General features: G+C 38.1%; 1 protein-coding gene and 2 pseudogenes across 3 annotated transcripts; 1 reads left to right on the top strand and 2 right to left on the bottom strand.

The window, feature by feature from the left end:
- Positions 1-4,635: 4,635 nt before the first annotated feature.
- On the bottom strand, positions 4,636-8,646 carry LOC103343938 (ABC transporter C family member 4-like; annotated as a pseudogene). Its single transcript, XR_016128111.1, has 7 exons — positions 8,598-8,646; positions 7,435-8,197; positions 6,963-7,281; positions 6,647-6,733; positions 6,274-6,563; positions 5,369-5,663; positions 4,636-5,079 (listed from the first exon to the last, which is right to left on the bottom strand). The product of XR_016128111.1 is annotated as an ABC transporter C family member 4-like (transcript).
- A 5,879-nt stretch (positions 8,647-14,525) lies between these two features.
- LOC103334059 (pentatricopeptide repeat-containing protein At4g32430, mitochondrial pseudogene) lies at positions 14,526-16,684 on the top strand (annotated as a pseudogene).
- Positions 16,685-17,298: 614 nt separating this feature from the next.
- Positions 17,299-20,291, bottom strand: PPAN (PETER PAN-like protein). Of its 2 annotated transcripts, XM_008236871.3 has the most exons (8): positions 20,154-20,291; positions 19,921-19,999; positions 19,574-19,753; positions 19,177-19,407; positions 18,860-18,952; positions 18,585-18,772; positions 17,812-18,005; positions 17,299-17,679 (listed from the first exon to the last, which is right to left on the bottom strand). In XM_008236871.3, exons 2-8 carry the CDS (start codon positions 19,936-19,938, stop codon positions 17,558-17,560), a joined length of 1,026 nt encoding a protein of 341 aa, XP_008235093.1. In that variant the 5' UTR covers positions 19,939-19,999; positions 20,154-20,291; the 3' UTR covers positions 17,299-17,557. The 2 variants fall into 2 exon arrangements, with proteins under 2 accessions (XP_008235093.1, XP_088910796.1); XM_089054670.1 differs by lacking the exon at positions 20,154-20,291 and having other exon boundaries at positions 19,921-20,075.
- Positions 20,292-20,754: the final 463 nt, after the last annotated feature.

Here is a 20,754-nt window from a genome sequence, read left to right as displayed (position 1 = left end):
CAGATTCACTCAATCCGTCACCAACAGTCGCAAAACCAGAAACTGGATGTATCCTCTGCAATCCCCTGACTTACAGACAGCCAACTGCCTCCTACAATGGCCATCTAATGCCAAGACATGCTGTCATATTGAGAAAATATGGTTTGTTTACGTTGCGGAAGGGATTCGAAGTTGGGATTTGGGTAAAGAAGAAAACAGAGAGGAAGAGGAAGAACTGGGTTTTGAGGGCAAAGTTGCGGGTTCTTGATCTTCTCCTTTTGAAAACATTTTTCGGTTGGATCATTCGCAATCAATCGAACTCTTGATGCGAACCTGAATTAGCATAAAGGTGTCAGAAACATTTCAAACAAAAAGATCACACTTAACCAAGATTTCAGTCAAAGCCAATCAACTACAAACTAATTGAATAAATAAACAAAGTTATATAATATCAAAATGCCACTAAGAACAATAGAACAGTATGTCTCATCCACATTTGATTCGATAGGAGAAACGTTAATGAACATTAGCGTCTTGGCATTACCACCAAGTGAATCACTCATCAACATCGTCAATTTATCGTTCTTGTAGGGTATGTGTTGATTTCGTTCAGTAAAAGCTTTGATAACATCTCGAGTGCTGAAAGTGATTTATTAAAACTTTTAGCTTCTTTAAGTTCACTGCCGAAGAGCGTGACTTTTTATTTCTTTCGAACCAGCAAGATCCACGAAACTTAGCTACACATTAAAGGAAAGGCATTATGAGCATAACTTCACATGAAACACTAAACCATGCCTTAAGTGAATGCAAACTAACGTGCATGAACAAATATTCATTCATTTATTATGGAAAACATCGATATACCTTTCCTCTTCCAACGATTGAAGTTGAAGGTTGGTACTTTCAATGAAAATTGAAAGTATGACATGAGATCTTGAATTTCTGCATTCATTTGAGTTCCAGATATATGTCTTTGTTCTAAGCCGCTTTGAATGACGTTTTTCATTTCATCATATGTTGAAATTGATAGAACCGTTGCATTTTCAACAAAAACCATACCCTAACATCACAAATGAAACATTGAGAGCGAACTTAAAAGAAGGTGATACTAATCAACAAATTAGGCCAGATACCAAAACGAAATATTTAAATAACGTAGAAATTTAAGGACCAGATATGCATAACAACTCAAAACATTCGCCAGTGGCCATGTGGTTTTTATAAGACTGGCGAATATTTTGAGTTGTTATGCATATCTGGTCCTTAAATTTCTACGTTATTTAAATATTTCGTTTTGGTATCTGGCCTAATTTGTTGATTAGTATTACCTTCTTTTAAGTTCGCTCTCAATGTTTCATTTGTGATGTTAGGGTATGGTTTTTGTTGAAAATGCAACGGTTCTATCAATTTCAACATATGATGAAATGAAAAACGTCATTCAAAGCGGCTTAGAACAAAGACATATAGCTGGAACTCAAATGAATGCAGAAGGTTCAAGATCTCATGTCATACTTTCAATTTTCATTGAAAGTACCAACCTTCAACTTCAATCAGTTGGAAGAGGAAAGGTATATCAATGTTTTCCATAATAAATGAATGAATATTTGTTCATGCACGTTAGTTTGCATTCACTTAAGGCATGGTTTAGTGTTTCATGTGAAGTTATGCTCATAATGCCTTTCCTTTAATGTGTAGCTAAGTTTCGTGGATCTTGCTGGTTCGGAAAGAAATAAAAAGTCACGCTCTTCAGCAGTGAACTTAAAGAAGCTAAAAGTTTTAATAAATCACTTTCAGCACTCGGAGATGTTATCAAAGCTTTTTCTGAACGAAATCAACACATACCCTACAAGAACGATAAATTGACGATGTTGATGAGTGATTCACTTGGTGGTAATGCCAAGACGCTAATGTTCATTAACGTTTCTCCTATCGAATCAAATGTGGATGAGACATACTGTTCTATTGTTCTTAGTGGCATTTTGATATTATATAACTCTATTTATTTATTCAATTAGTTTGTAGTTGATTGGCTTTGACTGAAATCTTGGTTAAGTGTGATATTTTTGTTTGAAATGTTTCTGACACCTTTATGTTAATTCAAGTTCGCATCAAGAGTTCGATTGATTGCAAATGATCCAAACAAAAATGTTGCTTCAAAAGGAGAAGATCAAGAACCCGCAACTTTGCCCATACCTTCAATTTTCATATTGGTGGTGGTCGAAACATCCTCAGCTACGAAGCACGAATACACTGGTTGAGGTTCGTATCCCGTATCAAAATCCCAAGCTAGTTCCCCTTACCTGACAATTGTAATTTAAAAAACATTTTGGGTCAGATATAAACATGTGGGTTCAAATATAACAAAAAAAGACAGTAAATCAACTTTTGCTCCTTGGATAGCATCATGCATGAGATAGGCTTTATGTGAAAGTCTAATAATACTAATGAAACCTTTGTTGAAGAATAATGACATGCCAAAAGATGGACAGAAGGCAAATATTCCAAAGGCAAGTACAACACAAAGAACAAAATCTAATTTCGAGAATCTACTTCCATTTTTGTTCTCTTTACTCCTTTTTTTTCCTTTTTTGGGACAACTTGTGCAGGACAGGTACAAATGTACGTGTTCTAGTTCTGTGGCTGCAACTAAATAGCTGAATGCAAGGTAGGGAGTGAAACGACAACGTTTTCACGCTCTCAAAATCTAAAATTGATCTCAAATAACTATACTATTAGCAATAGCATGAGGAGAGGATCGAAATCCATACCTGGATCGGCAACGACGGCCGTCGGAACAGCCGAAAAAGGTGTCGACAAACTCGAAACCCTCGAAGGTTCTTGGAGCTCGCGACGGCGAAATGAGGCTGGGCTCTCCGGGGCTGGGCTCAAAAGTGGTTCGCTGGCCTCCTCTAGTCATTTTCCGACCAGTTACACATCTAGCCATGGCCGGAGCACCAAGATCGTCGGCCAAAACCAGTGTTTTCAAAGGCATGCGTAGGCGCGTATCAGAGCACGCCTCGTAGCAAGGCGGCAGCAAATCGCCTCAAGGCGTCGTTTGTTTAGCATTCTACACGTTTTGCGTACATAATGACAGTGAGGCGGCGAAAAGCGGAGCAACGCGGTCGCTAAGGAGTCTGAGGCGCTAAGTTTTTTATGAAGAAGAAGATCAGATCTGACCTAACTTCTTTCATTAAACGACACCGTTGCCTCTTCTGTTTTTTTATTTATTCTGATACGCCTCTTATGGTCCCTTTTGAATGAAACTCATCGTTTTATTCAAGTTTAGCTTTTTCAAAAGCAAGTAGTTCCATTATAAAGCCCAACCAAAAAAAAGCCCTTAATAATGAGTACGGGTTATTAATGTCCACTTAATAACATATTTAAGACTTTTTTCTTTTCAAAATAATACTGATTCATAGGTTATGTTAAATAAATTTTTACAATGATTAATATTGGGCTCAAGTAATCTGTACTTTTATATTCACTCTATAAAATAATATATGCTCGAAAAGCTTACGCTTCAATGCCTCAAGGCTTACGCCTTGCCTTGTGGGACAAAAATGCCTTGTCAGTATGCCTCGCCTTTCAAAACATTGGCCAAAACTAGCCGACCTGGTTTTTGCGAAAGAGAGAGAGAGAGAGAGAGAGAGAGAGAGAGAGAGAGAGCCCAGAATTTTTCAAATAAACTAATTTAATACTAAAAGGATAATAAAGGTATTTGATTTAACTAATTGAACTAAAAAATTGTAACAGCTGTTAGTTTTGGATTTTTTTTTGGTGTGTTTCTATGTTTTAAATAGTGTAGGATATATTTATAGTTTCACGTATGGGAATGGGTGTTTCACTAATTTTGTATTGTATTTATATCAGTGTTTTCAAAGGCATGCTTTCGCATGCGTCGGAGCACGGCGTCGGCGCGAGGCGGCAGGAAAACTCCTGAGCCGGTCGGCTGTTTCTCGAGTTACACATTTAGCGCTGGGAAGGCTTTAGAAGGCGTTGCAAGGCATGGCCAGCGCAGCGAGGCGAACAAGATGTGCGGATCTCGAAACTCGAACCGGAAGAAATTTGCAGTCGCAAATTGTGTGCGAGGAAGACGACTCCCTTTTATTGTTTTTTTTAGGTTAAATGTCATAAGGTTTGTAGTGTTATAAAAACAATCTTCAAGTGAAACGGCTAAATGTCATAAGGTTTGTAGTGTTTTAAAAACAATCTTCAAGTGAAACGGCGTCGTTTCACTTGGAGTGTGTTTTAAAAAAAAACCACCAGTTTCTATTTTTTTTTTCCTGACCTTTATTGCAATAAACTTAAGGCAAGAAGAATTAATATCTTTCTTGCCTTTTCTAACTCCAACCGGCTGTAGCTTTTCTACTTACCCTTTTTTTTCCCCCTAAATTAATATACTAACACATGGACTTTCTACCTTTACCAGATAATCTCCATCAATTTCAAGAATTCTCTTCACCTTTCAACTGCAAGTAAGTCATTTTATTTCTCTCTTTAATTATATTGTATTATTCCTAAATTTTTCTTATTAAAATAAATTAATGTTCAAAAGGCTTACGCCTTGCATGTACACCTCGCCTTATAAATTAAATGATTTAACACAGGATAGCTGCATTAGAAGGAAGAAAAGGTAAAAGAAAAACCACAAGAAGGTAAGCAATGCGGCAAGGATTTTAAGAATTGAAACACTTATGTGGCAATTGAGCAAGGATGACACACACACACATTTGATAAGTAACATGAGATTCTCTGTTGCACATAATCCAAATCTGCATGGTTCTTAACTGATCAATTTGCTTGGATAATATAACCATACCATCCAGGAATGAATTATTACATGATCAACTTGCAGACCCTACACTGTAGAGAAGCTGAAGTCACTGGTTTTCAAGTATCCTGCATAAACTGTGTTGGATTTGTAGATGTCATAAAAGATAGAAGTACCATGATGTAGAAAAGTAGAAGACAGAAGCTCGAACAAACTTCAGTCCAATCCGAATGTAATCTTGCACACACCAATGAAATCAGCTATCCATTGTAACATATCTGGAAACTCCACAGGTAGCTGATACACATAAAGCAAGACAATGTTGAGGCCTGTATACAAGTGAAAAGGCGTCCCCCAGTTAAAGTGTATGCAATCTATCTTCTTTCATCTTCCATGTTTGCTATTATCTATACTTCTTGAAATTACTTCATGTTCATTATCCAAAAAGAGGACCATGATATGCAGACACGTTCTTTCAGATGTGCCAAAATAAGATGCTAATTTATATCAGATACGCTAAGTATTATATACTTAGGCATCCCATATCATAATTGGCCATGAATCAAGTGCTAGATATGACCTCTTGTTAAGTGTCGCACCAAAAGAAGAAGGATGTACCTGGCTTAATTATACTGCTTGGCAACAAGAACATGAATACAGTGGAAATGCAGAAAACTAAACTCCCAAGCATCTCCATACGGAAACCAAACCACTCATTGGACCCATTGTTGTGGAAATCCATACGTGAATTGGCGTTAACCCGTTTAACATTTTCCTTGGAGAACATGTTCTGCATTCTGCAAGAGTGGATTGTCATAACTCCGGATATGCTCCCTGAGAAGTGATGGATAACAGGAGCTTTTGTGATCGAATCGAGTCGAGTTAATTCAGGAGATGATGCAAGATAGTAACCCTAAAATCCAAACAGTAGAAAAATCTCAGCATATAACTAAGGCCACATTCATAAAACAAGAGATTTTACTTTTCCAGTGTAGCACATTCATATATCTGCATAGGGGTGCTTCAGTTCAAAACATTTATATTATCTGTCTAACAAGAGTTGGATTGACCAACAGTATTAATGACAAAGATCATAGAACTAGATATTTTATTTTCCTGTCTAACACGCATTTGTTAAACAAGAAGAACACATACATTGCAACATTATAGATCTTACACTGATAAATATCAACAACATGATAAAAAGAATGACATACCCAGTACCAGATATTAAGCCAAATAAGTGGAATCAGCAAGAATACTGTTGGCCACAAATTTTGGCATACAACGATAAAGATGGCAAGCACAGTGATGTACATGGCAATGGTCATAGCCAAAATGAAGGGAAGAAATTGATAGATATTCATCTGATCAGTTGATGCCTGGTGGGTGATAAATTTTCATCAGTTAGCAAAGAAGACAACGTATACAATTTAGATTAAATAGAGAATAGGATCTCTCATCAACTATGAAAAAAACTAATGCTTAAACAGAAAAAGAAAAGGTGAGCAATTCTAACTCACAAACTTTGTAAACGTGCAAGCTCGCTTTGCCTGTTTCTTTCTCCTCTTCTTTGATGAGTTTAGAAGTCCTGTTATCAGACTTTGGTTGGTCCAAAGAGTTGTTTCCACCATTGGCTTCCCGGTGGTTCGAAGAGAGTTGTGGAGATATTTGAGGACTGGGGGAACTTTTGCTGGGAATAGTGGTGCTCATTTGAGGTTTCATGGGCAGCTACTACCTGTTTGAAATCCAGGCCAGAATTTAGCAAATCATTAGACTTTCCAGCCTGTACTATCATCCCATCTCTCATGACCTGATATTATTTGGAGGTAATAAGTTTAAATAAATATATAAGTACAAGGGATAAATGTGTGCAAACTGCAATTATAATCTTACCAAAATAAGATCAACATTATGCAAGAAGTCAACTTGATGAGTTACAACTAAAACCGTCTTGTTTTTAAGCACTCCCCTCACACATTCCTGCAGAGAAGTATAAATCATGATCAGTAGAACATTATGCATACAAATCAAATTCAATGAGTGTCACTTTGTACTGTTTTTTTATTATCTTAGCACATTTAGACTATGAAAGTAAAAAAGTGTTCAAACCACTATATTAAGAACAAGCTTGAATGTTCAATCACTGTGGAATCAAAAGTAAATCATTTATTTACTATCAAATGTAGTAGAAAATCTAACGCAATGTCACCTTAAATATTTCTGATCCAGTATGAGCATCAACAGCGCTGAAAACGTCATCGAGAAGATATATGTCACAATTTTGATATACAGCCCTAGCAAGTTGTATCCTCTGTTTCTGGCCACCACTTAGGTTGATGCCATGCTCTCCTATCTCAGTGTGATCTCCAAACTCCATTTCCAAGTCCTTCTCCAAGCAGCAAACCCTGATATAACTTCCTGGTATCTATCTCTGTCCATTGGCAAACCAAATAATATATTTTTTCAGTAGTCCCATTTTGAATCCATGATGTTTGAGCAACATGGGCAGTTGTTCAACAAACTCGTACCTGTTATTCAAAAAGTTTATTCATTCAACAAGTACTTGATTAAACTGAAGCTTTTTGAGTGAGTTATGACCTGGTTATAAACTTATGGTTCAGTGGAGGGATTTTATGTCATAAGAGACATCTAGAAAAGGGTTTAATGGTATCAAATCATACCTTTCCGGATAACTTGTGCATCTCACCAAGAATTGAGGCTAGAAGGGAAGACTTTCCAGATCCCACTGTTCCTACAATAGCCGTTAGCTCCCCTTTATTGACATTCAAATTTATGTGCTTCAAATCCTCTTCTTTGCTTTCATCATCCCAGCTAAACGCGCCATTTTTAACCTCCACAGCAGTTCTACTATCACAGCCCTTGTCTCTGTCCACCGCATCGTCCACCAATTCCCTACTCATCATATAACGGTCCAACCTCCCAAGAGATATCATAGCTTGAGAAATTGAAATCATAGATTGTGGGAAGGTCCTGATGGGATCCCGCAAATTGTTGAAGATGCTTGTGGTTGTGAACAATGTCCCGGCATCAAGCCAGACACCCAATAAGAGTACAGTGCCAAATGTGAGAGTTGATGTAAGTACTGGGGTGCACCACATAACCACAGAGATTGAGTACATGAACTTGGTCAGCCAGCTAAACTCCGACTACGGAAAGCCGGAATTCTCTTATTAAAGTGCTCCTCCCAAGCCTGGAATTTGATCACACGCATGTAGTTAAGCATCTCGTTTGTTGCCTTCATTCTTGAATCCTGACACTTCATCACATTAGATTGGAACCTGTTGTTCCGTCTCGTGCCCAGCAAAACAGACACAAGAACACACATGATTCCTACTACAGATGTGATCATTGCTGCACCAAGGCTGTTATACAGAAAGAACATTGCAATGGCAAGTTGCACTGTCATCATCCATATAGCATGCACTTAGCATTTTTGACAACGAAAACGAAAGAAAAACTAATGCAGAATCATGCTATCACATTTACCTCAGTTACTAAGCACGCAGAGATTGTCAGTATCTATAAGTTTTCTGCGTCCAGAATTTCTCCATAACCATATCAAATGATAATTCAGACTACTAATTATGGTGATGATGAGGGAGACAGTATGAGACAAGCTTAACTTATCTAAATTACCAAAAAAACATAACTGAAGAAAACTCAACAAGGAAATCAGCACCCCAATCCAAATGCATGCTAAATTTTTGAGTTGCAATTAACTACACCAGCTGGTCAAGTGCAACACATCCACTTGAAATAATTTTGTTACTACAATAACATGGTTATTACAACAAATTAACAAAAGGCATTTTCATTTAAAAACCTGTTAGCAGCAGCAGAGGCAACACAAACCCGCCAAGAAATCTCCCCATGAGAGGCCCTTAGAACCAATCCAATCACTTCAAATTCAAATTGTCATCATTGGGTTTTCGATTAACATCAAAATCACGAAAACCCATTTCCCAAAGACTTTGAATTTCCTCAGAAACGACCAATTCGAATAGAATCAGAAGATAGATGGCTGCACTTTAAAATCGTATATATTTAAAGCGTACAGCCGTGCGGCTATACTCTTTAAGCATGATATTTTCAAAGTACAGCCGTGCGGCTATACTCTTTAACTAGGCTTAATTATATAAATGCCCCCTGTGCTTTCCAACTTATTTCAGATTACCACCTATGTTTGCAAACGGCTCAAAATACCCCCCAACGTTTAAACAACCGTCTCACGTTACCCTTTCCGTCAGTTTTTTTGAAGTTCAATTACTGAACGTTCGTTCATTTCCCAAAATTCCGCAGCAGACCTATCCCTTTGTTATTGTTCATCCGACCAATTTTGGGCTGCCATCTCCTCCTCTGGCCACCCCAGCGACAACATGGGTATCAAAAGAACCAGCACGCTGTCCTCTACCACCCTCACATCTCATCCGCTACCAACAACCTTCTAGATCGCCAAAAAAAATAAGAAATTGGCCTATTTTTACCCAAAATCTTCATCGCTCGTTTGGGCGATTTCGAGCACCATTTGCTTCGATCCAGGTATGGTTTTTTAACCTCTCAAGCTGTTCTTGCTGCTAGTTGTGTTGGTTATGAGAAATTTCTGAGTTTTGGAAGGTAAATAAGCGATGAACAGTAACAAAGGAGATGGGCTGCTGTTCTGGAATTTTTGGGGGGGATGAATAGTAACGTTCAGAACGGAACTTCAAAAAAACTGACGGAAAGGGTAACGTAAGACGGTTTTTTAAACGTTGAGGGATACTTTGAGCCGTTTGCAAACACAGGTGGTAATCTGAGATAAGTTGGAAAGCACAGAGGCATGTACATAATTAAGCCCTTTAAATATAATATTTTCAGAGTACAGCCGATCCGCTATACCTTTACAATATTCGAATATATTAGAAGGGTATAGCCGCCCGGCTCTACTGTTTAAATATAATTTTTTCAGAGTCAAGCCGTTCGGCTATAACGTTAAAATATTCTAAATATAATATTTTCAGCATACAGCCGCGCAGTTCGACTCTTTAAATATAATTTTTTAAAATATTCTAGTAGACCCTTCAATTTGATTGAGCAAGCGATTTTATAAAACCCAACTTCAACTGCACTTTCATATAAGACCAACTCAAATTATTGAATCCATTTCCTCTAGATCACATTTATTTAACACAGGATAACTGCATTAGAAGGAAGAAAAGGTAGAAGACAAACCACAAGAAGGTAAAGCAATGCGGCAAGGATTTTAAGAATTGAAACACTTACGTAGCGAAGTAGCAAGGATGACACACACACACATTTGATAAGTAACATAAGATTCTCTGTTGCATAATCCAAATCTGCATGGTTCTTAACTGATCAATTTGCTTGGATGATATAACCGTACCATCCATGAATGAATTATTACATGATCAACTTGCAGACCCTACACTGTAGAGAAGCTGAAGTCACTGGTTTTCAAGTATCCTGCATAAACTGTGTTGGATTTGTAGATGTCATAAAAGATAGAAGTACCATGATGTAGAAAAGTAGAAGACAGAAGCTCGAACAAACTTCAGTCCAATCCGAATGTAATCTTGCACACACCAATGAAATCAGCTATCCATTGTAACATATCTGGAAACTCCACAGGTAGCTGATACACATAAAGCAAGACAATGTTGAGGCTTGTATACAAGTGAAAAGGCGTCCCCCAGTTAAAGTGTATGCAATCTATCTTCTTTCATCTTCCATGTTTGCTATTATCTATACTTCTTGAAATTACTTCATGTTCATTATCCAAAAAGAGGATCATGATATGCAGACACATTCTTTCATTTTCCAATTCTAGGTTATTTATTTCTTCTTTTTTGGATTGCCAAGGATGGTTCAATTTTATTACACTTTCTATGTTTTATTTTTTACATTTTCATTTTGCTTGAATGATGCTTCTAAGTAAATTATTGCACAAGCAATTTTATAATATGAAATTCAAGATTCTTTTATCCCCAAAATGTTGGTGGATCCCCTTTTTTTGTTGTTGTATTTATGGGTTTAACCCGTATTAATTCTTATAAATAAAATCCATTTTTTATTCTTGCCTAATGGGCTAATAGCTGGAAATCATTAGAATAGGAGGTATCGGAAAGAATTTAAATTCTCATTCCCCAATATCACTGATATAAAAAAAAATAATTGAAAAATAACTCTATCCTAATTAGCTAAAGTGGTATTTTAAAATAACATGACAAAATTGCATAGTATAGCCGCACGGCTATACTATTTAAATATATTACTTTCATGGTATAGCCGCTCGGCTATACTCCTTAAATCATGATCAGTAGAACATTATGCGTACAAATCAAATTCAATGAGTGTCACTTTGCACTGTTTTTATACTATCTTAGAACATTTAGACTATGAAAGTAAAAAAGTGTTCAAACCATTATCTTAAGAACAAGCTTGAATGTTCAGTCACTGTGGAATCAAAAGTAAATCATTCATTTAATGCAATGTTACCTTAAATATTTCTGATACAGTGTGAGCATCAATAGCACTGAAAACGTCACAATTTTGATATACAACCCTAGCAAGTTGCATCCTCTGTTTCTGGCCACCACTTAGGTTGATGCCTCGCTCTCCTAATCAGTTTGATCTCCAAACTCCATCATTTCCAAGTCCTTCTCCAAGCAACAAACCCTGCCAACTTCATGGTATCTATCTCTGTCCATTGGCAAACCAAATAATATATTTTCTTCAGTGGTCCCATTTTGAATCCATGATGTTTGAGCAACATAGGCAGTTGTTCTACAAACTCGTACCTGTTATCCAAATAGTTTATTACTTCAACAAGTACTTGATTAAACTGAAGCTTTTTGAGTGAGTTATGACCTGGTTATAAACTTATGGTTCAGTGGAGGGATTTTATGTTATAAGAGACATCTAGAAAAGGGTTTAATGGTATCAAATCATACCTTTAAGGATAACTTGTGCATCTCACCAAGAATTAAGGCTAGAAGGGAAGACTTTCCATATCCCCCTGTCCCTTTATTGACACTCAAATTTATGTGTTTCAAATCCTCTTCTTTGCTTTCATCATCGCAGCTAAATGGGCCATTTTCAACCTCCACAGCAGTTCTATCACAGCCCTCGTCTCTCTTCGCCGCATCCTCCACCGATTCCCTACTCATCATATAACGGTCCAACCTCCCAAGAGATATCATAGCTTGAGAAATTGAAATCATAGATTGTGGGAAGGTCCTGATGGGTTCCCACAAAATGTTGAAGATGCTTGCGGTTCTGAACAATGTCCCGGGCTGGCATCAAGCCGGACACCCAATAAGAGTGCAGTGCCAAATGTGAGAGTTGATATAAGTACTGGGGTGCACAACATAACCACAACATTGGCAGAGATTGAATACATGAACTTGGTCAGCCAGCTAAACTCCGACTCGCGGAAAGCCTGGATTCTCTTATTAAAGTGCTCCTCCCAAGCCTGGAATTTGATCACGCGCATGTAGTTAAGCATCTCATTTGTTGCCTTCATTCTTGAATCCCAACACTTCATCACATTAGATTGGAACCTGTTGTTCCGTCTCGTGCCCAGCACAACAAACACAAGAACACACATGATTCCTACAACAGATGTCATACTCCGTGTTTTTTTTTTTCAAATTAATAGTCTAGCCGCGCGGCTATACGTTTCAAATATAACAATTAGGTCAGATATCTTCTTCTTCCCAGCGTCGCCTTCTCCTTCCTCTCTCGGTCTCGATCTCTCTCTCTCTCTCTCTCTCCGTCTTTCTTCCTAACAAGCAGCGGATCCTGCGCACTTCAACGCCCTTCCTCCAAGCCTCAACGGCAAAACGCCCGCCCAGACCTTCCTTGAGTGCCTAGAGCCACCAAGGGCCGCCTAGGCCCTCCTAGAGCCGCCTAGGCCCTCCTAGGGCCGCCTAGAGCCACCCAGCCGCCGCCTAGCTCCCTGGCGCCTGCCCCTGGATGCCACATCCTGGAAGGGTACCTCTGCGCACTTCAACGCCCTTCCTCCACGCCTCAACGGCAAAACGCCCGCCCAGACCTTCCTTGAGTGCCTAGAGCCACCAAGGGCCGCCTAGGCCATCCTAGAGCCGCCTAGACCCTCCTAGGGCCGCCTAGAGCCACCCAGCCGCCGCCTAGCTCCCTGGCGCCTGCCCCTGGAAGGGTACCTCTTGGTGTACCGGAACTGACTTAAGGTCATTCGAAATTTAAAGATAATGAGCTTTTGGTAGGATTACACTGTTTTCAGAGTCATGTGGCAGGTCACTAGTGAATCAACCTTCCTCGTCTGATGATCTTGTACTGAAATACTAACTAATAGTAAAACCACAACAAGGTAAGCAATGCGGCAAGGATTTTAAGAATTGAAACACTTACGTAGCTAAGTAGCAAGGATGACACACACATTTAATAAGTAACATAAGATTCTCTGTTGCACATTATCCAAATCTGCGTGATCAACTTACAAAACCTACACTGTAGAGATGCTGAAGTGACTGGTTTTCAAGTATCCTGCATAAACTGTGTTGGATTTGTAGATGTCATAAAAGATAGACGTACCATGATGTAGAAAAGTAAAAGAGAGAAGCTCGAACAAACTTCAGTCCAATCCGGAATGTGAAGTTATCTTGAACAGACCAATGAAATCAGCTATCCATTGTAACATATCTGGAAACTCCACAGGTAGCTGATACACATAAAGCAAGACAATGTTGAAGCCTGCATACAAGTGAAAAGGCGTCCCCCAGTTAAGGCATATGCAATCTATCTTCTTTCATCTTCCATGTTTGCTATTATCTATACTTCTTGAAATTACTTCAGTTCATTATCCAAAAAGAGGATCATGATATGCAGACACATTCTTTTAATTTTCTCATTCTAGGTTATTTATTTCTTCTTATTTGGATTGCCAAGGATGGTTCAATTTTATTACACTTTCTATGTTTTATTTTTTACTTTTTCATTTTGCTTGAATGATGCTTCTAAGTAAATTCTTGCATAAGCAATTTTATACTACGAAATTCAAGATTCTTTTATCCCCAAAATGTTGGTGGATCCCCCCCCCCCCTCCTTTTTTTTTTTTTTTTGTATTTATGAGTTTAATCTGTATTATTTCTTATAAATAAAATCCATATTTTATTCTTGCCTAAACAACTAATAGCTGAAAATTAATCATTAGAATGGGAGGTATCAGAAAGAATTTAAATTCTCCTTCCTCAATATCACTGGTATTTAAAAAAAAAATTGAAGAAATAACTCTATCCTAATTAGCTAAAGTGGTATTTTAAAATAACATGACAAAATTGTATATTTAGATAGAATCGCCGCACGGCTATACTATTTAAATATATTATTTTCAAGGTATAGCCCTGCGGCTATACTCTTCGAATATATATATATATAAAAGGTACAGACAAGTACTTAAATGGTATCACCGCCTCGGCTATACTCTAGAATATTTTAGGGTATAGCCGAGCGGCTATACGGCTTAAATATATTCACAAACGCGAAGCTTGCAGTCGCAGTCACAGCCATTTCGCTTCTCCACAAGCGCTTCCAAGCTTCAAAGACTCGGTCTTGAGCCTCTCTCTCTCTCCCTCTCAACTCGAGCTTTGATTTTTTTTCCTTTCGTTTCGGCTGCTCCGTTGATTGGATTGGATTGGAATCTCTCTACGAGAACCATTAAATGTCATTCAGCCATTGAAATCTCCACTAAGATAACAACTCTGATGCTATAAGGGAGTTAGGAGGCCTGGACGGTTCTAGGCGGCCTGGGCGGTTCTAGGCTGCTCTGGTGGGTCTAGGCGGCGCCTAGGTGACCTGGGCGGGTCTGGCCGCCTCTTTTTTGTTCCAAATGAAGACAGACAAAACTTGCACTCACAGAGGAATGTGGTGCGAGAGTGGAATGAAGAGACAGAGAAATGAACACGATGAAGTTACCGTTACCCTTAGAGCCCTTGACATGTTCTGTAAGCAACTTCAACTACATTTGTCTCATATCATTGATGAAAACACCGTTACCCTTGCTATCAAGGCCTGTCAGTTTGATGGTCCCTTACTTATCTTTCAGACTCTGCTGTACTGATATAGTTTCTTGGAATACTATTCTTTCGGGGTTTCGAACAAGTGAGGGTGCATTGAATTTTGCTCTTATGATGAATTTTAATGGAGTTCTTTTTTATCCAGTGACTTATACTACGATTCTTGCTTTTTGTGCGGATCATGAAGATTTTCTATTTGGATTATAACTGCATTCTCTTATATTTAAGTCTGGTTTAGATGGTGAAGTTTTTTTTTTATAAGTATGTATTCGAGGTATTTTATAAGTATGTATTCGAGGTAGAGGCGGTTAATAGAAGCTAGGAATGTGTTTGATGAAATGGCGAATGAGGATATGGTTTCATGGAATGCAATACTATCAGGTTACTCTCAAGAGGGAAATCATGGGCTTGAGGCGAGTTTTGTCTTTATTGAGATGGTGGGAGAAGGGATGGGGTTAGATCATGTCTCATTTACTAGTGCAGTTTCAGCTTGTGGTCATGAAATGAATTTAGAACTTGGGAAACAGATACATGGCTTGACAATTAAATCAGGATATGGAAGTCATGTTTCAGTTTGTAATGTATTGATCTCGACATATTCAAAGTGTGAGGTTACTGAAGATGCAAAATTAGTCTTTCAGTGCATGAATGATCGCAACATAGTGTCTTGGACAACTATGATTTCAATAGACGAAGAAGATGCCATCTCTCTATTTAATGAGGTGAGATTGGATGGAGTATATCCAAATGATGTTACATTTGTTGGACTAATCCATGCTATATCAATTAGAAAGTTGGTGGAGGAAGGCGAAATGATTCATGGGTTTTGCATTAAGACTGGCTTTTTATCAAAGCATAATGTTTGCAACAGCTTGGGTATGCTAAGTTTCAGTCCATGCATGACTCCATCAAAGTTTTTGAGGAGTTCAACCGCAGAGAAAACATATCGTGGAATGCTTTGATTTCAGGGTATGCTCAGAACGTGCTGTGTCAAGATGCACTAAAAGCATTCTTTTTAGCAACTATGGAGTCAAAGCCAAACAATTACACATTTGGTAGGGTCTTGAGTGCAATTGGTGATGCTCAGGATATTTCTCTGCAATATGGCCAATGATGCCACTCTTCCTTGATCAAACTTGGATTAGTGACTGCCCCAATTATCGCAGGTGCTCTTCTTGATATGTATGCAAAGCGAGGAAGCATTTGTCAGTCCAAAAGAGTTTTCAGTGAGACGCCTCATAAAAGTCAGTTTGCTTGGACTGCAATAATATCTGCATATGCTGGGCATGGAGACTATGACTCAGTGATAGAATTGTTCAAGGAGATGGAGGGAGAAGGGGTAAGACCTGATTCAGTCACATTTCTTTCTATACAAACAGCATGCAGCAGAAATGGAATGGTGGAGATGGGCCATCACCTCTTTCATTCAATGGTGAAAGACTATCATATTGAACCATCTCCTCAACATTATTCAAGCATGGTGGACATGTTGGGACGTGCAGGGAAATTGGAGGAAGCAGAGGAATTGATGAGTCAGATCCCGGGACAGCCAGGGTTTTCGTTGTTGCAAAGCCTGCTTGGGGCTTGCAGGATCCATGGGAATGTGGAGATGGCGGAGAGAGTAGCCAATACATTGATGAGATTGGAACATATGGAATCGGGTTCTTTTGTGTTGATGTCCAACTTGTATGCTGAGAAAGGGGACTGGGAAATGGTGGCAAAAGATGGCAAGCACAGTGATGTAGATGGCAATGATCATACCCAAAATGAAGGGAAGAAATTGAAAATATCTGATCAGTTTGATGCCTGGTGGGTGATAAATTCTCATCAATTAGCAAAGAAAACAACGTATACAATTTAGATTAAACAAAGAATAGGATCTCTCATCAACTATGACAAAAACAAATGCTTAAACAGAAAAGGGAAAGGTGAGCAAGTTCTAACTCACAAACTTTGTAAACGTGCAAGCTCACTTTGCCTGTTTCTTTCTCCTCTTCTTTGATGAGTTTAGAAGTCCTTTTATCAGACTTTGGTTGGTCCAAAGAGGTGTTTCCACCATTGGCTTCCCAGTGGTTCGAAGAGAGTTGAGGAGATATTTGAGGACTGGGGGAACTTTTGCTGGGAATAGTGGTGCTCATTGTTGTGCGCAGCGGAAGCAGTTGCACTAGGTGGACAATAAGGAACCGTTGAAACAAGAAGACAAATATGAAAATGGGAAAATCAGGAGAGGTGTGTGCAGGTGTGCCGCACTGTGCCGCACTAAAGAGAGGACTTTGAAGGTGCCGCAAAACCTTAAAAGACAAACATTCATTCATGAAACCGAAAAACATGAAAATTCATTTGCTTAACCCTAAAATGAGAAAAATTCATTAAGGAAACTCTAAAATGCAAAAATTCATTTTGCAAAACTCCAAAATGAGAAAATTCACTAGTGAAACTCCAAAATGCGAATATTCATTTGCGAAACACTGCTGATTTAGCGAATTTGAAAATTGCAATTTTGAATGAAGAAATTATTTTGTTGAGCTCAACCTACACATTTTCCAACTTGAACAAAACGAAAACTGAGTTACATGACCGTTATTGATGCTACAAAACATATCTATTGATGAGTGCACAAAATTTCTGTCCTCACAAAGAATGCACACATCCAAATGCTCCACCATTACAAATGGCTTGTCAAGTGAAAAAGAAAATGGACTGTCTCCAATCTAGCCCTGAGCTTCGGAAATGGCTAGTCTTCCTCAATATCTTCACCATCTTCTTCGTCATTTTCTTCATCTTCCTCATCATGTTCATCATCATCATTTTCCATATCTTCATGGTTGTCTTCGGTTTTCTTACCATCACCATTTCCTGAAGAACAAGAGATAAATAAAAGGCTGAGCAAACATATATCACTCAGGCTTATCTTAATCAATATAAACGTGCACTTTGTAACAATTCACACCAAAAAAGAGAAAAGGGAAGGCAGAATGATTAACATACCAAACTCATCGAAGATGACTCCACCAGAGCACAATCCTTCCTCAATCTTCATGAGCTGAAGAGTCATTCTGGGTCCTATCTCTTGAAGCTTGACAGCACTTTTTGTAGAAGCCCGATTGACCCTCCCGAGATCACTAGCCAAAGTGACTGTTGCTGCTTCATCATCTGCTTCACTTTCTGACCCATAGCCAGCCCTTCGGAATCGACAGGAAAAAGAAAGAAGATAAAATGACCAAGTTTAGTCCACCTTCTAACTGCAAAACATGCAGAAGTCTATATTCCTGTTCATTATCTTTTCTATGTTGCACTTCATTACAGTCCTTTTATTTTTTATTTTTACCAAAAAGCATTCGAAGACGATATCACCACACTAAAACACCATGAAACAACCTTGAGAAACCATATAAATTCATGCATGACGTATCAACTATATGACTGAAGGAATCAATCCAATTGCAAAATCGAATAAGATGAATTCAATGGCAGATCAGATTTATGCATTATTTACCAAACTCACTTAAGATATATTTGAAGGCAGACCAGATCATAAGCATTCTTTAGCAAACGTACTTAACATTTCTAGCTATCAACTCTAGCAATCTAGTAGAGTTTCCCTAACTTGATCCACAGTGAGAAATCAGTGAACCTCAAAAAACTGTTGAATCAGATACTCTTTGAACAAAAAAGTTATCCTATCATTTTCCTTTCCAAGCTGATTTAAAATTCCTCAAATCCAACAATAAAATAACTAAACAGTAAGAAAATCGTCTTACTTTGTGACAAAATCACTCACGTCTTGAAGATTCCTTAGATCAGGGACTTGATGGTTCTGGACAAATCTTCTTAATCTGCGGGAGACACCCACAGGCTGTAATCTTATGGAGTAATGCCGAAAATCAATCAGTTTTGTGTCTTTGTTGTAATTAAGCAATACAATTCTCTGGCATGAAGAGAGTTTCACCTGTAATATTCAAATCAAGACCACAGTAAGTTGGGGAAAAATGCTTTTGATACTGACAATTGGGTAGATATCATTTTGTGAACTAACAGTGTTAACATCAATGGATGGAAAGATGTTCTGAAATAGTATTGTTGTGAGCTTCAAATGTTGCTCTCCAGTCCCAAAACCAGAAAGAACGATCTGCCACACAAAAAATAGTATACGTTAAAACCCAAATTGTGATATTCTTTCATGGAACTTCACATAAGATAAATATGCCTCAGCCAAATGAAACTGATAATGCATCAACTAAACTGCAGTTTGGGAATGAATGAGAAACCAAAAAAAAAAACATTAGAAAGAACTGGTCAGGACATTTAAATATACTTTTATTTCTTCATTTTGTGATAGAGATATAAGATTACCAAAGGGGCATTCTTGAAAAGATCTTGAGGACATCTAGGCCGCAGTTGAGATCGAACAACATCGACTGCCAAAGAGTACTCCTGTATTTTAAATGTAAGTGTTGGGCCTTGAGGTGTCCTCGCAACCCTAAGGTATGGTGCAGTTGGAGTTTTCGACAACATGAGGAAATGTGTAACCCCCATGGGCCCAGCAACATTCAAAAAGTCTTTAAGTTTGTTCCGCCTGTTCTCCTGCAAAAACATTGTGGAAAAAGCTCAGTTCTTTACTTGAGATTTTTAATTTAAAATTCATCAGCTCTTCAAATTAAAAATTTGAATCATAACACTATCACTTCTCAATTTCTAGAAACATGAAAAACCCATGTAGCAACAAAGGCCAAAACAAATATTTTCGTACCTTAAGCTTAAGAGCAGTATAGGGAAGCATCAACTTCCTCAGATCCGCTTGAAGTTGTTTTAGAGGACCAGGCAACCTAAATCTGGAAAACACAAAGCTCCTTGGGATTTTATCCCCTGTGACATGGTCCACAGTAGCCTGCTGCTTCTTGGAAACTGGTTTCACAAACACCTTCTTTTTCTGTTTTGGAATTTCAATTAATAGAAAAAAATCACTCAAAATTGAATAAACGTTTACATAATTATGAACAATGTTCAGAGAGAACAAAATTTCCCTTCTTTAGTTTTCTCGTCAACCAAACACAAGCTGCACGTTCAAGCAAACTATATAGAAGTAAATATGCTTACATTTCGGAAGCGAGCCATGGCTTCCAAGAATATTGAGTTTCAGTGCTGTAATCTCAGCTTCGTAGCTTTGTGATTAATACTGCAAAACAAAACACACGCATTCACCAATTTATTATAGGGCTTCATCAGACAAATAAAATAACAAAACTAATCAAATTTAATAAATATTGAAAAATAGGGGTGAAGCTGAAGAGAAAAGAAAAGAAAAACAGACGGAGAAAATATGGTATTACCTCGGGCGTATGGTTTTGGCGAAATTCTAAGGTTTTAGACGAAGAGGGCGACGACTGATAAGAGATAGCGGGAAGCAAATTAGGTTGTCTTTCAGGCCCATCCGGACCGTCGAATTATAAGTAATGAAATTGATAGGGAGCGACGACGCCGTATAGACATGGAGCGGTTTTGGTAAAGCCCCGGCTTGATTTTGGGCTTGGTTAGAGGTATCCAACCCAGGCTCGGTCCAATAAAAAGTAGAGCTACACCATTTTGCTTTCTCCTTATTCCCATTACTCGGGAGAAAAACTTACCTCTATCAGGACGCTAGTATGACGGTATTTCAAAACAATCACGTATTATTTTGCATTTTAATTTTTCCACGACACATATATAATACTAAACCTTCAAGTTCTTCTCTTAGATTAGCCATCAAGGGGAAAAAAAGGTAGTTTAAACATTTTAATTTTTCACATACATAGTACAAAACATTTTTCAGGATATGATATGTAAATGAAATGTATGGAAGATCTCAAATATATTATTCACGTGAAATGTGACTAATCTTTTAAACAACATCATGTGAATTGATTTGAACCAAAAAGTATTTATGATGAATAT

Source organism: Prunus mume, linkage group LG6 (genome assembly GCF_029339155.1).
Source record: "Prunus mume cultivar Tortuosa linkage group LG6, ASM2933915v1, whole genome shotgun sequence".
Taxonomy (NCBI): Eukaryota; Viridiplantae; Streptophyta; class Magnoliopsida; order Rosales; family Rosaceae; genus Prunus; species Prunus mume.
This window is presented reverse-complemented; position numbering and strand designations above follow the sequence as displayed.

What these genes read in the sequence shown, in the direction of transcription:
- PPAN (XM_008236871.3), bottom strand. An exon ending in ATACTGCTCTTAAGCTTAAG is followed by an intron (nt 19,408 to 19,573) that starts GTACGAAAATAT and finishes ATGTTTTTGCAG; the next exon opens with GAGAACAGGCGGAACAAACT. An exon ending in TTTTCAAGAATGCCCCTTTG is followed by an intron (nt 18,953 to 19,176) that starts GTAATCTTATAT and finishes TTTGTGTGGCAG; the next exon opens with ATCGTTCTTTCTGGTTTTGG.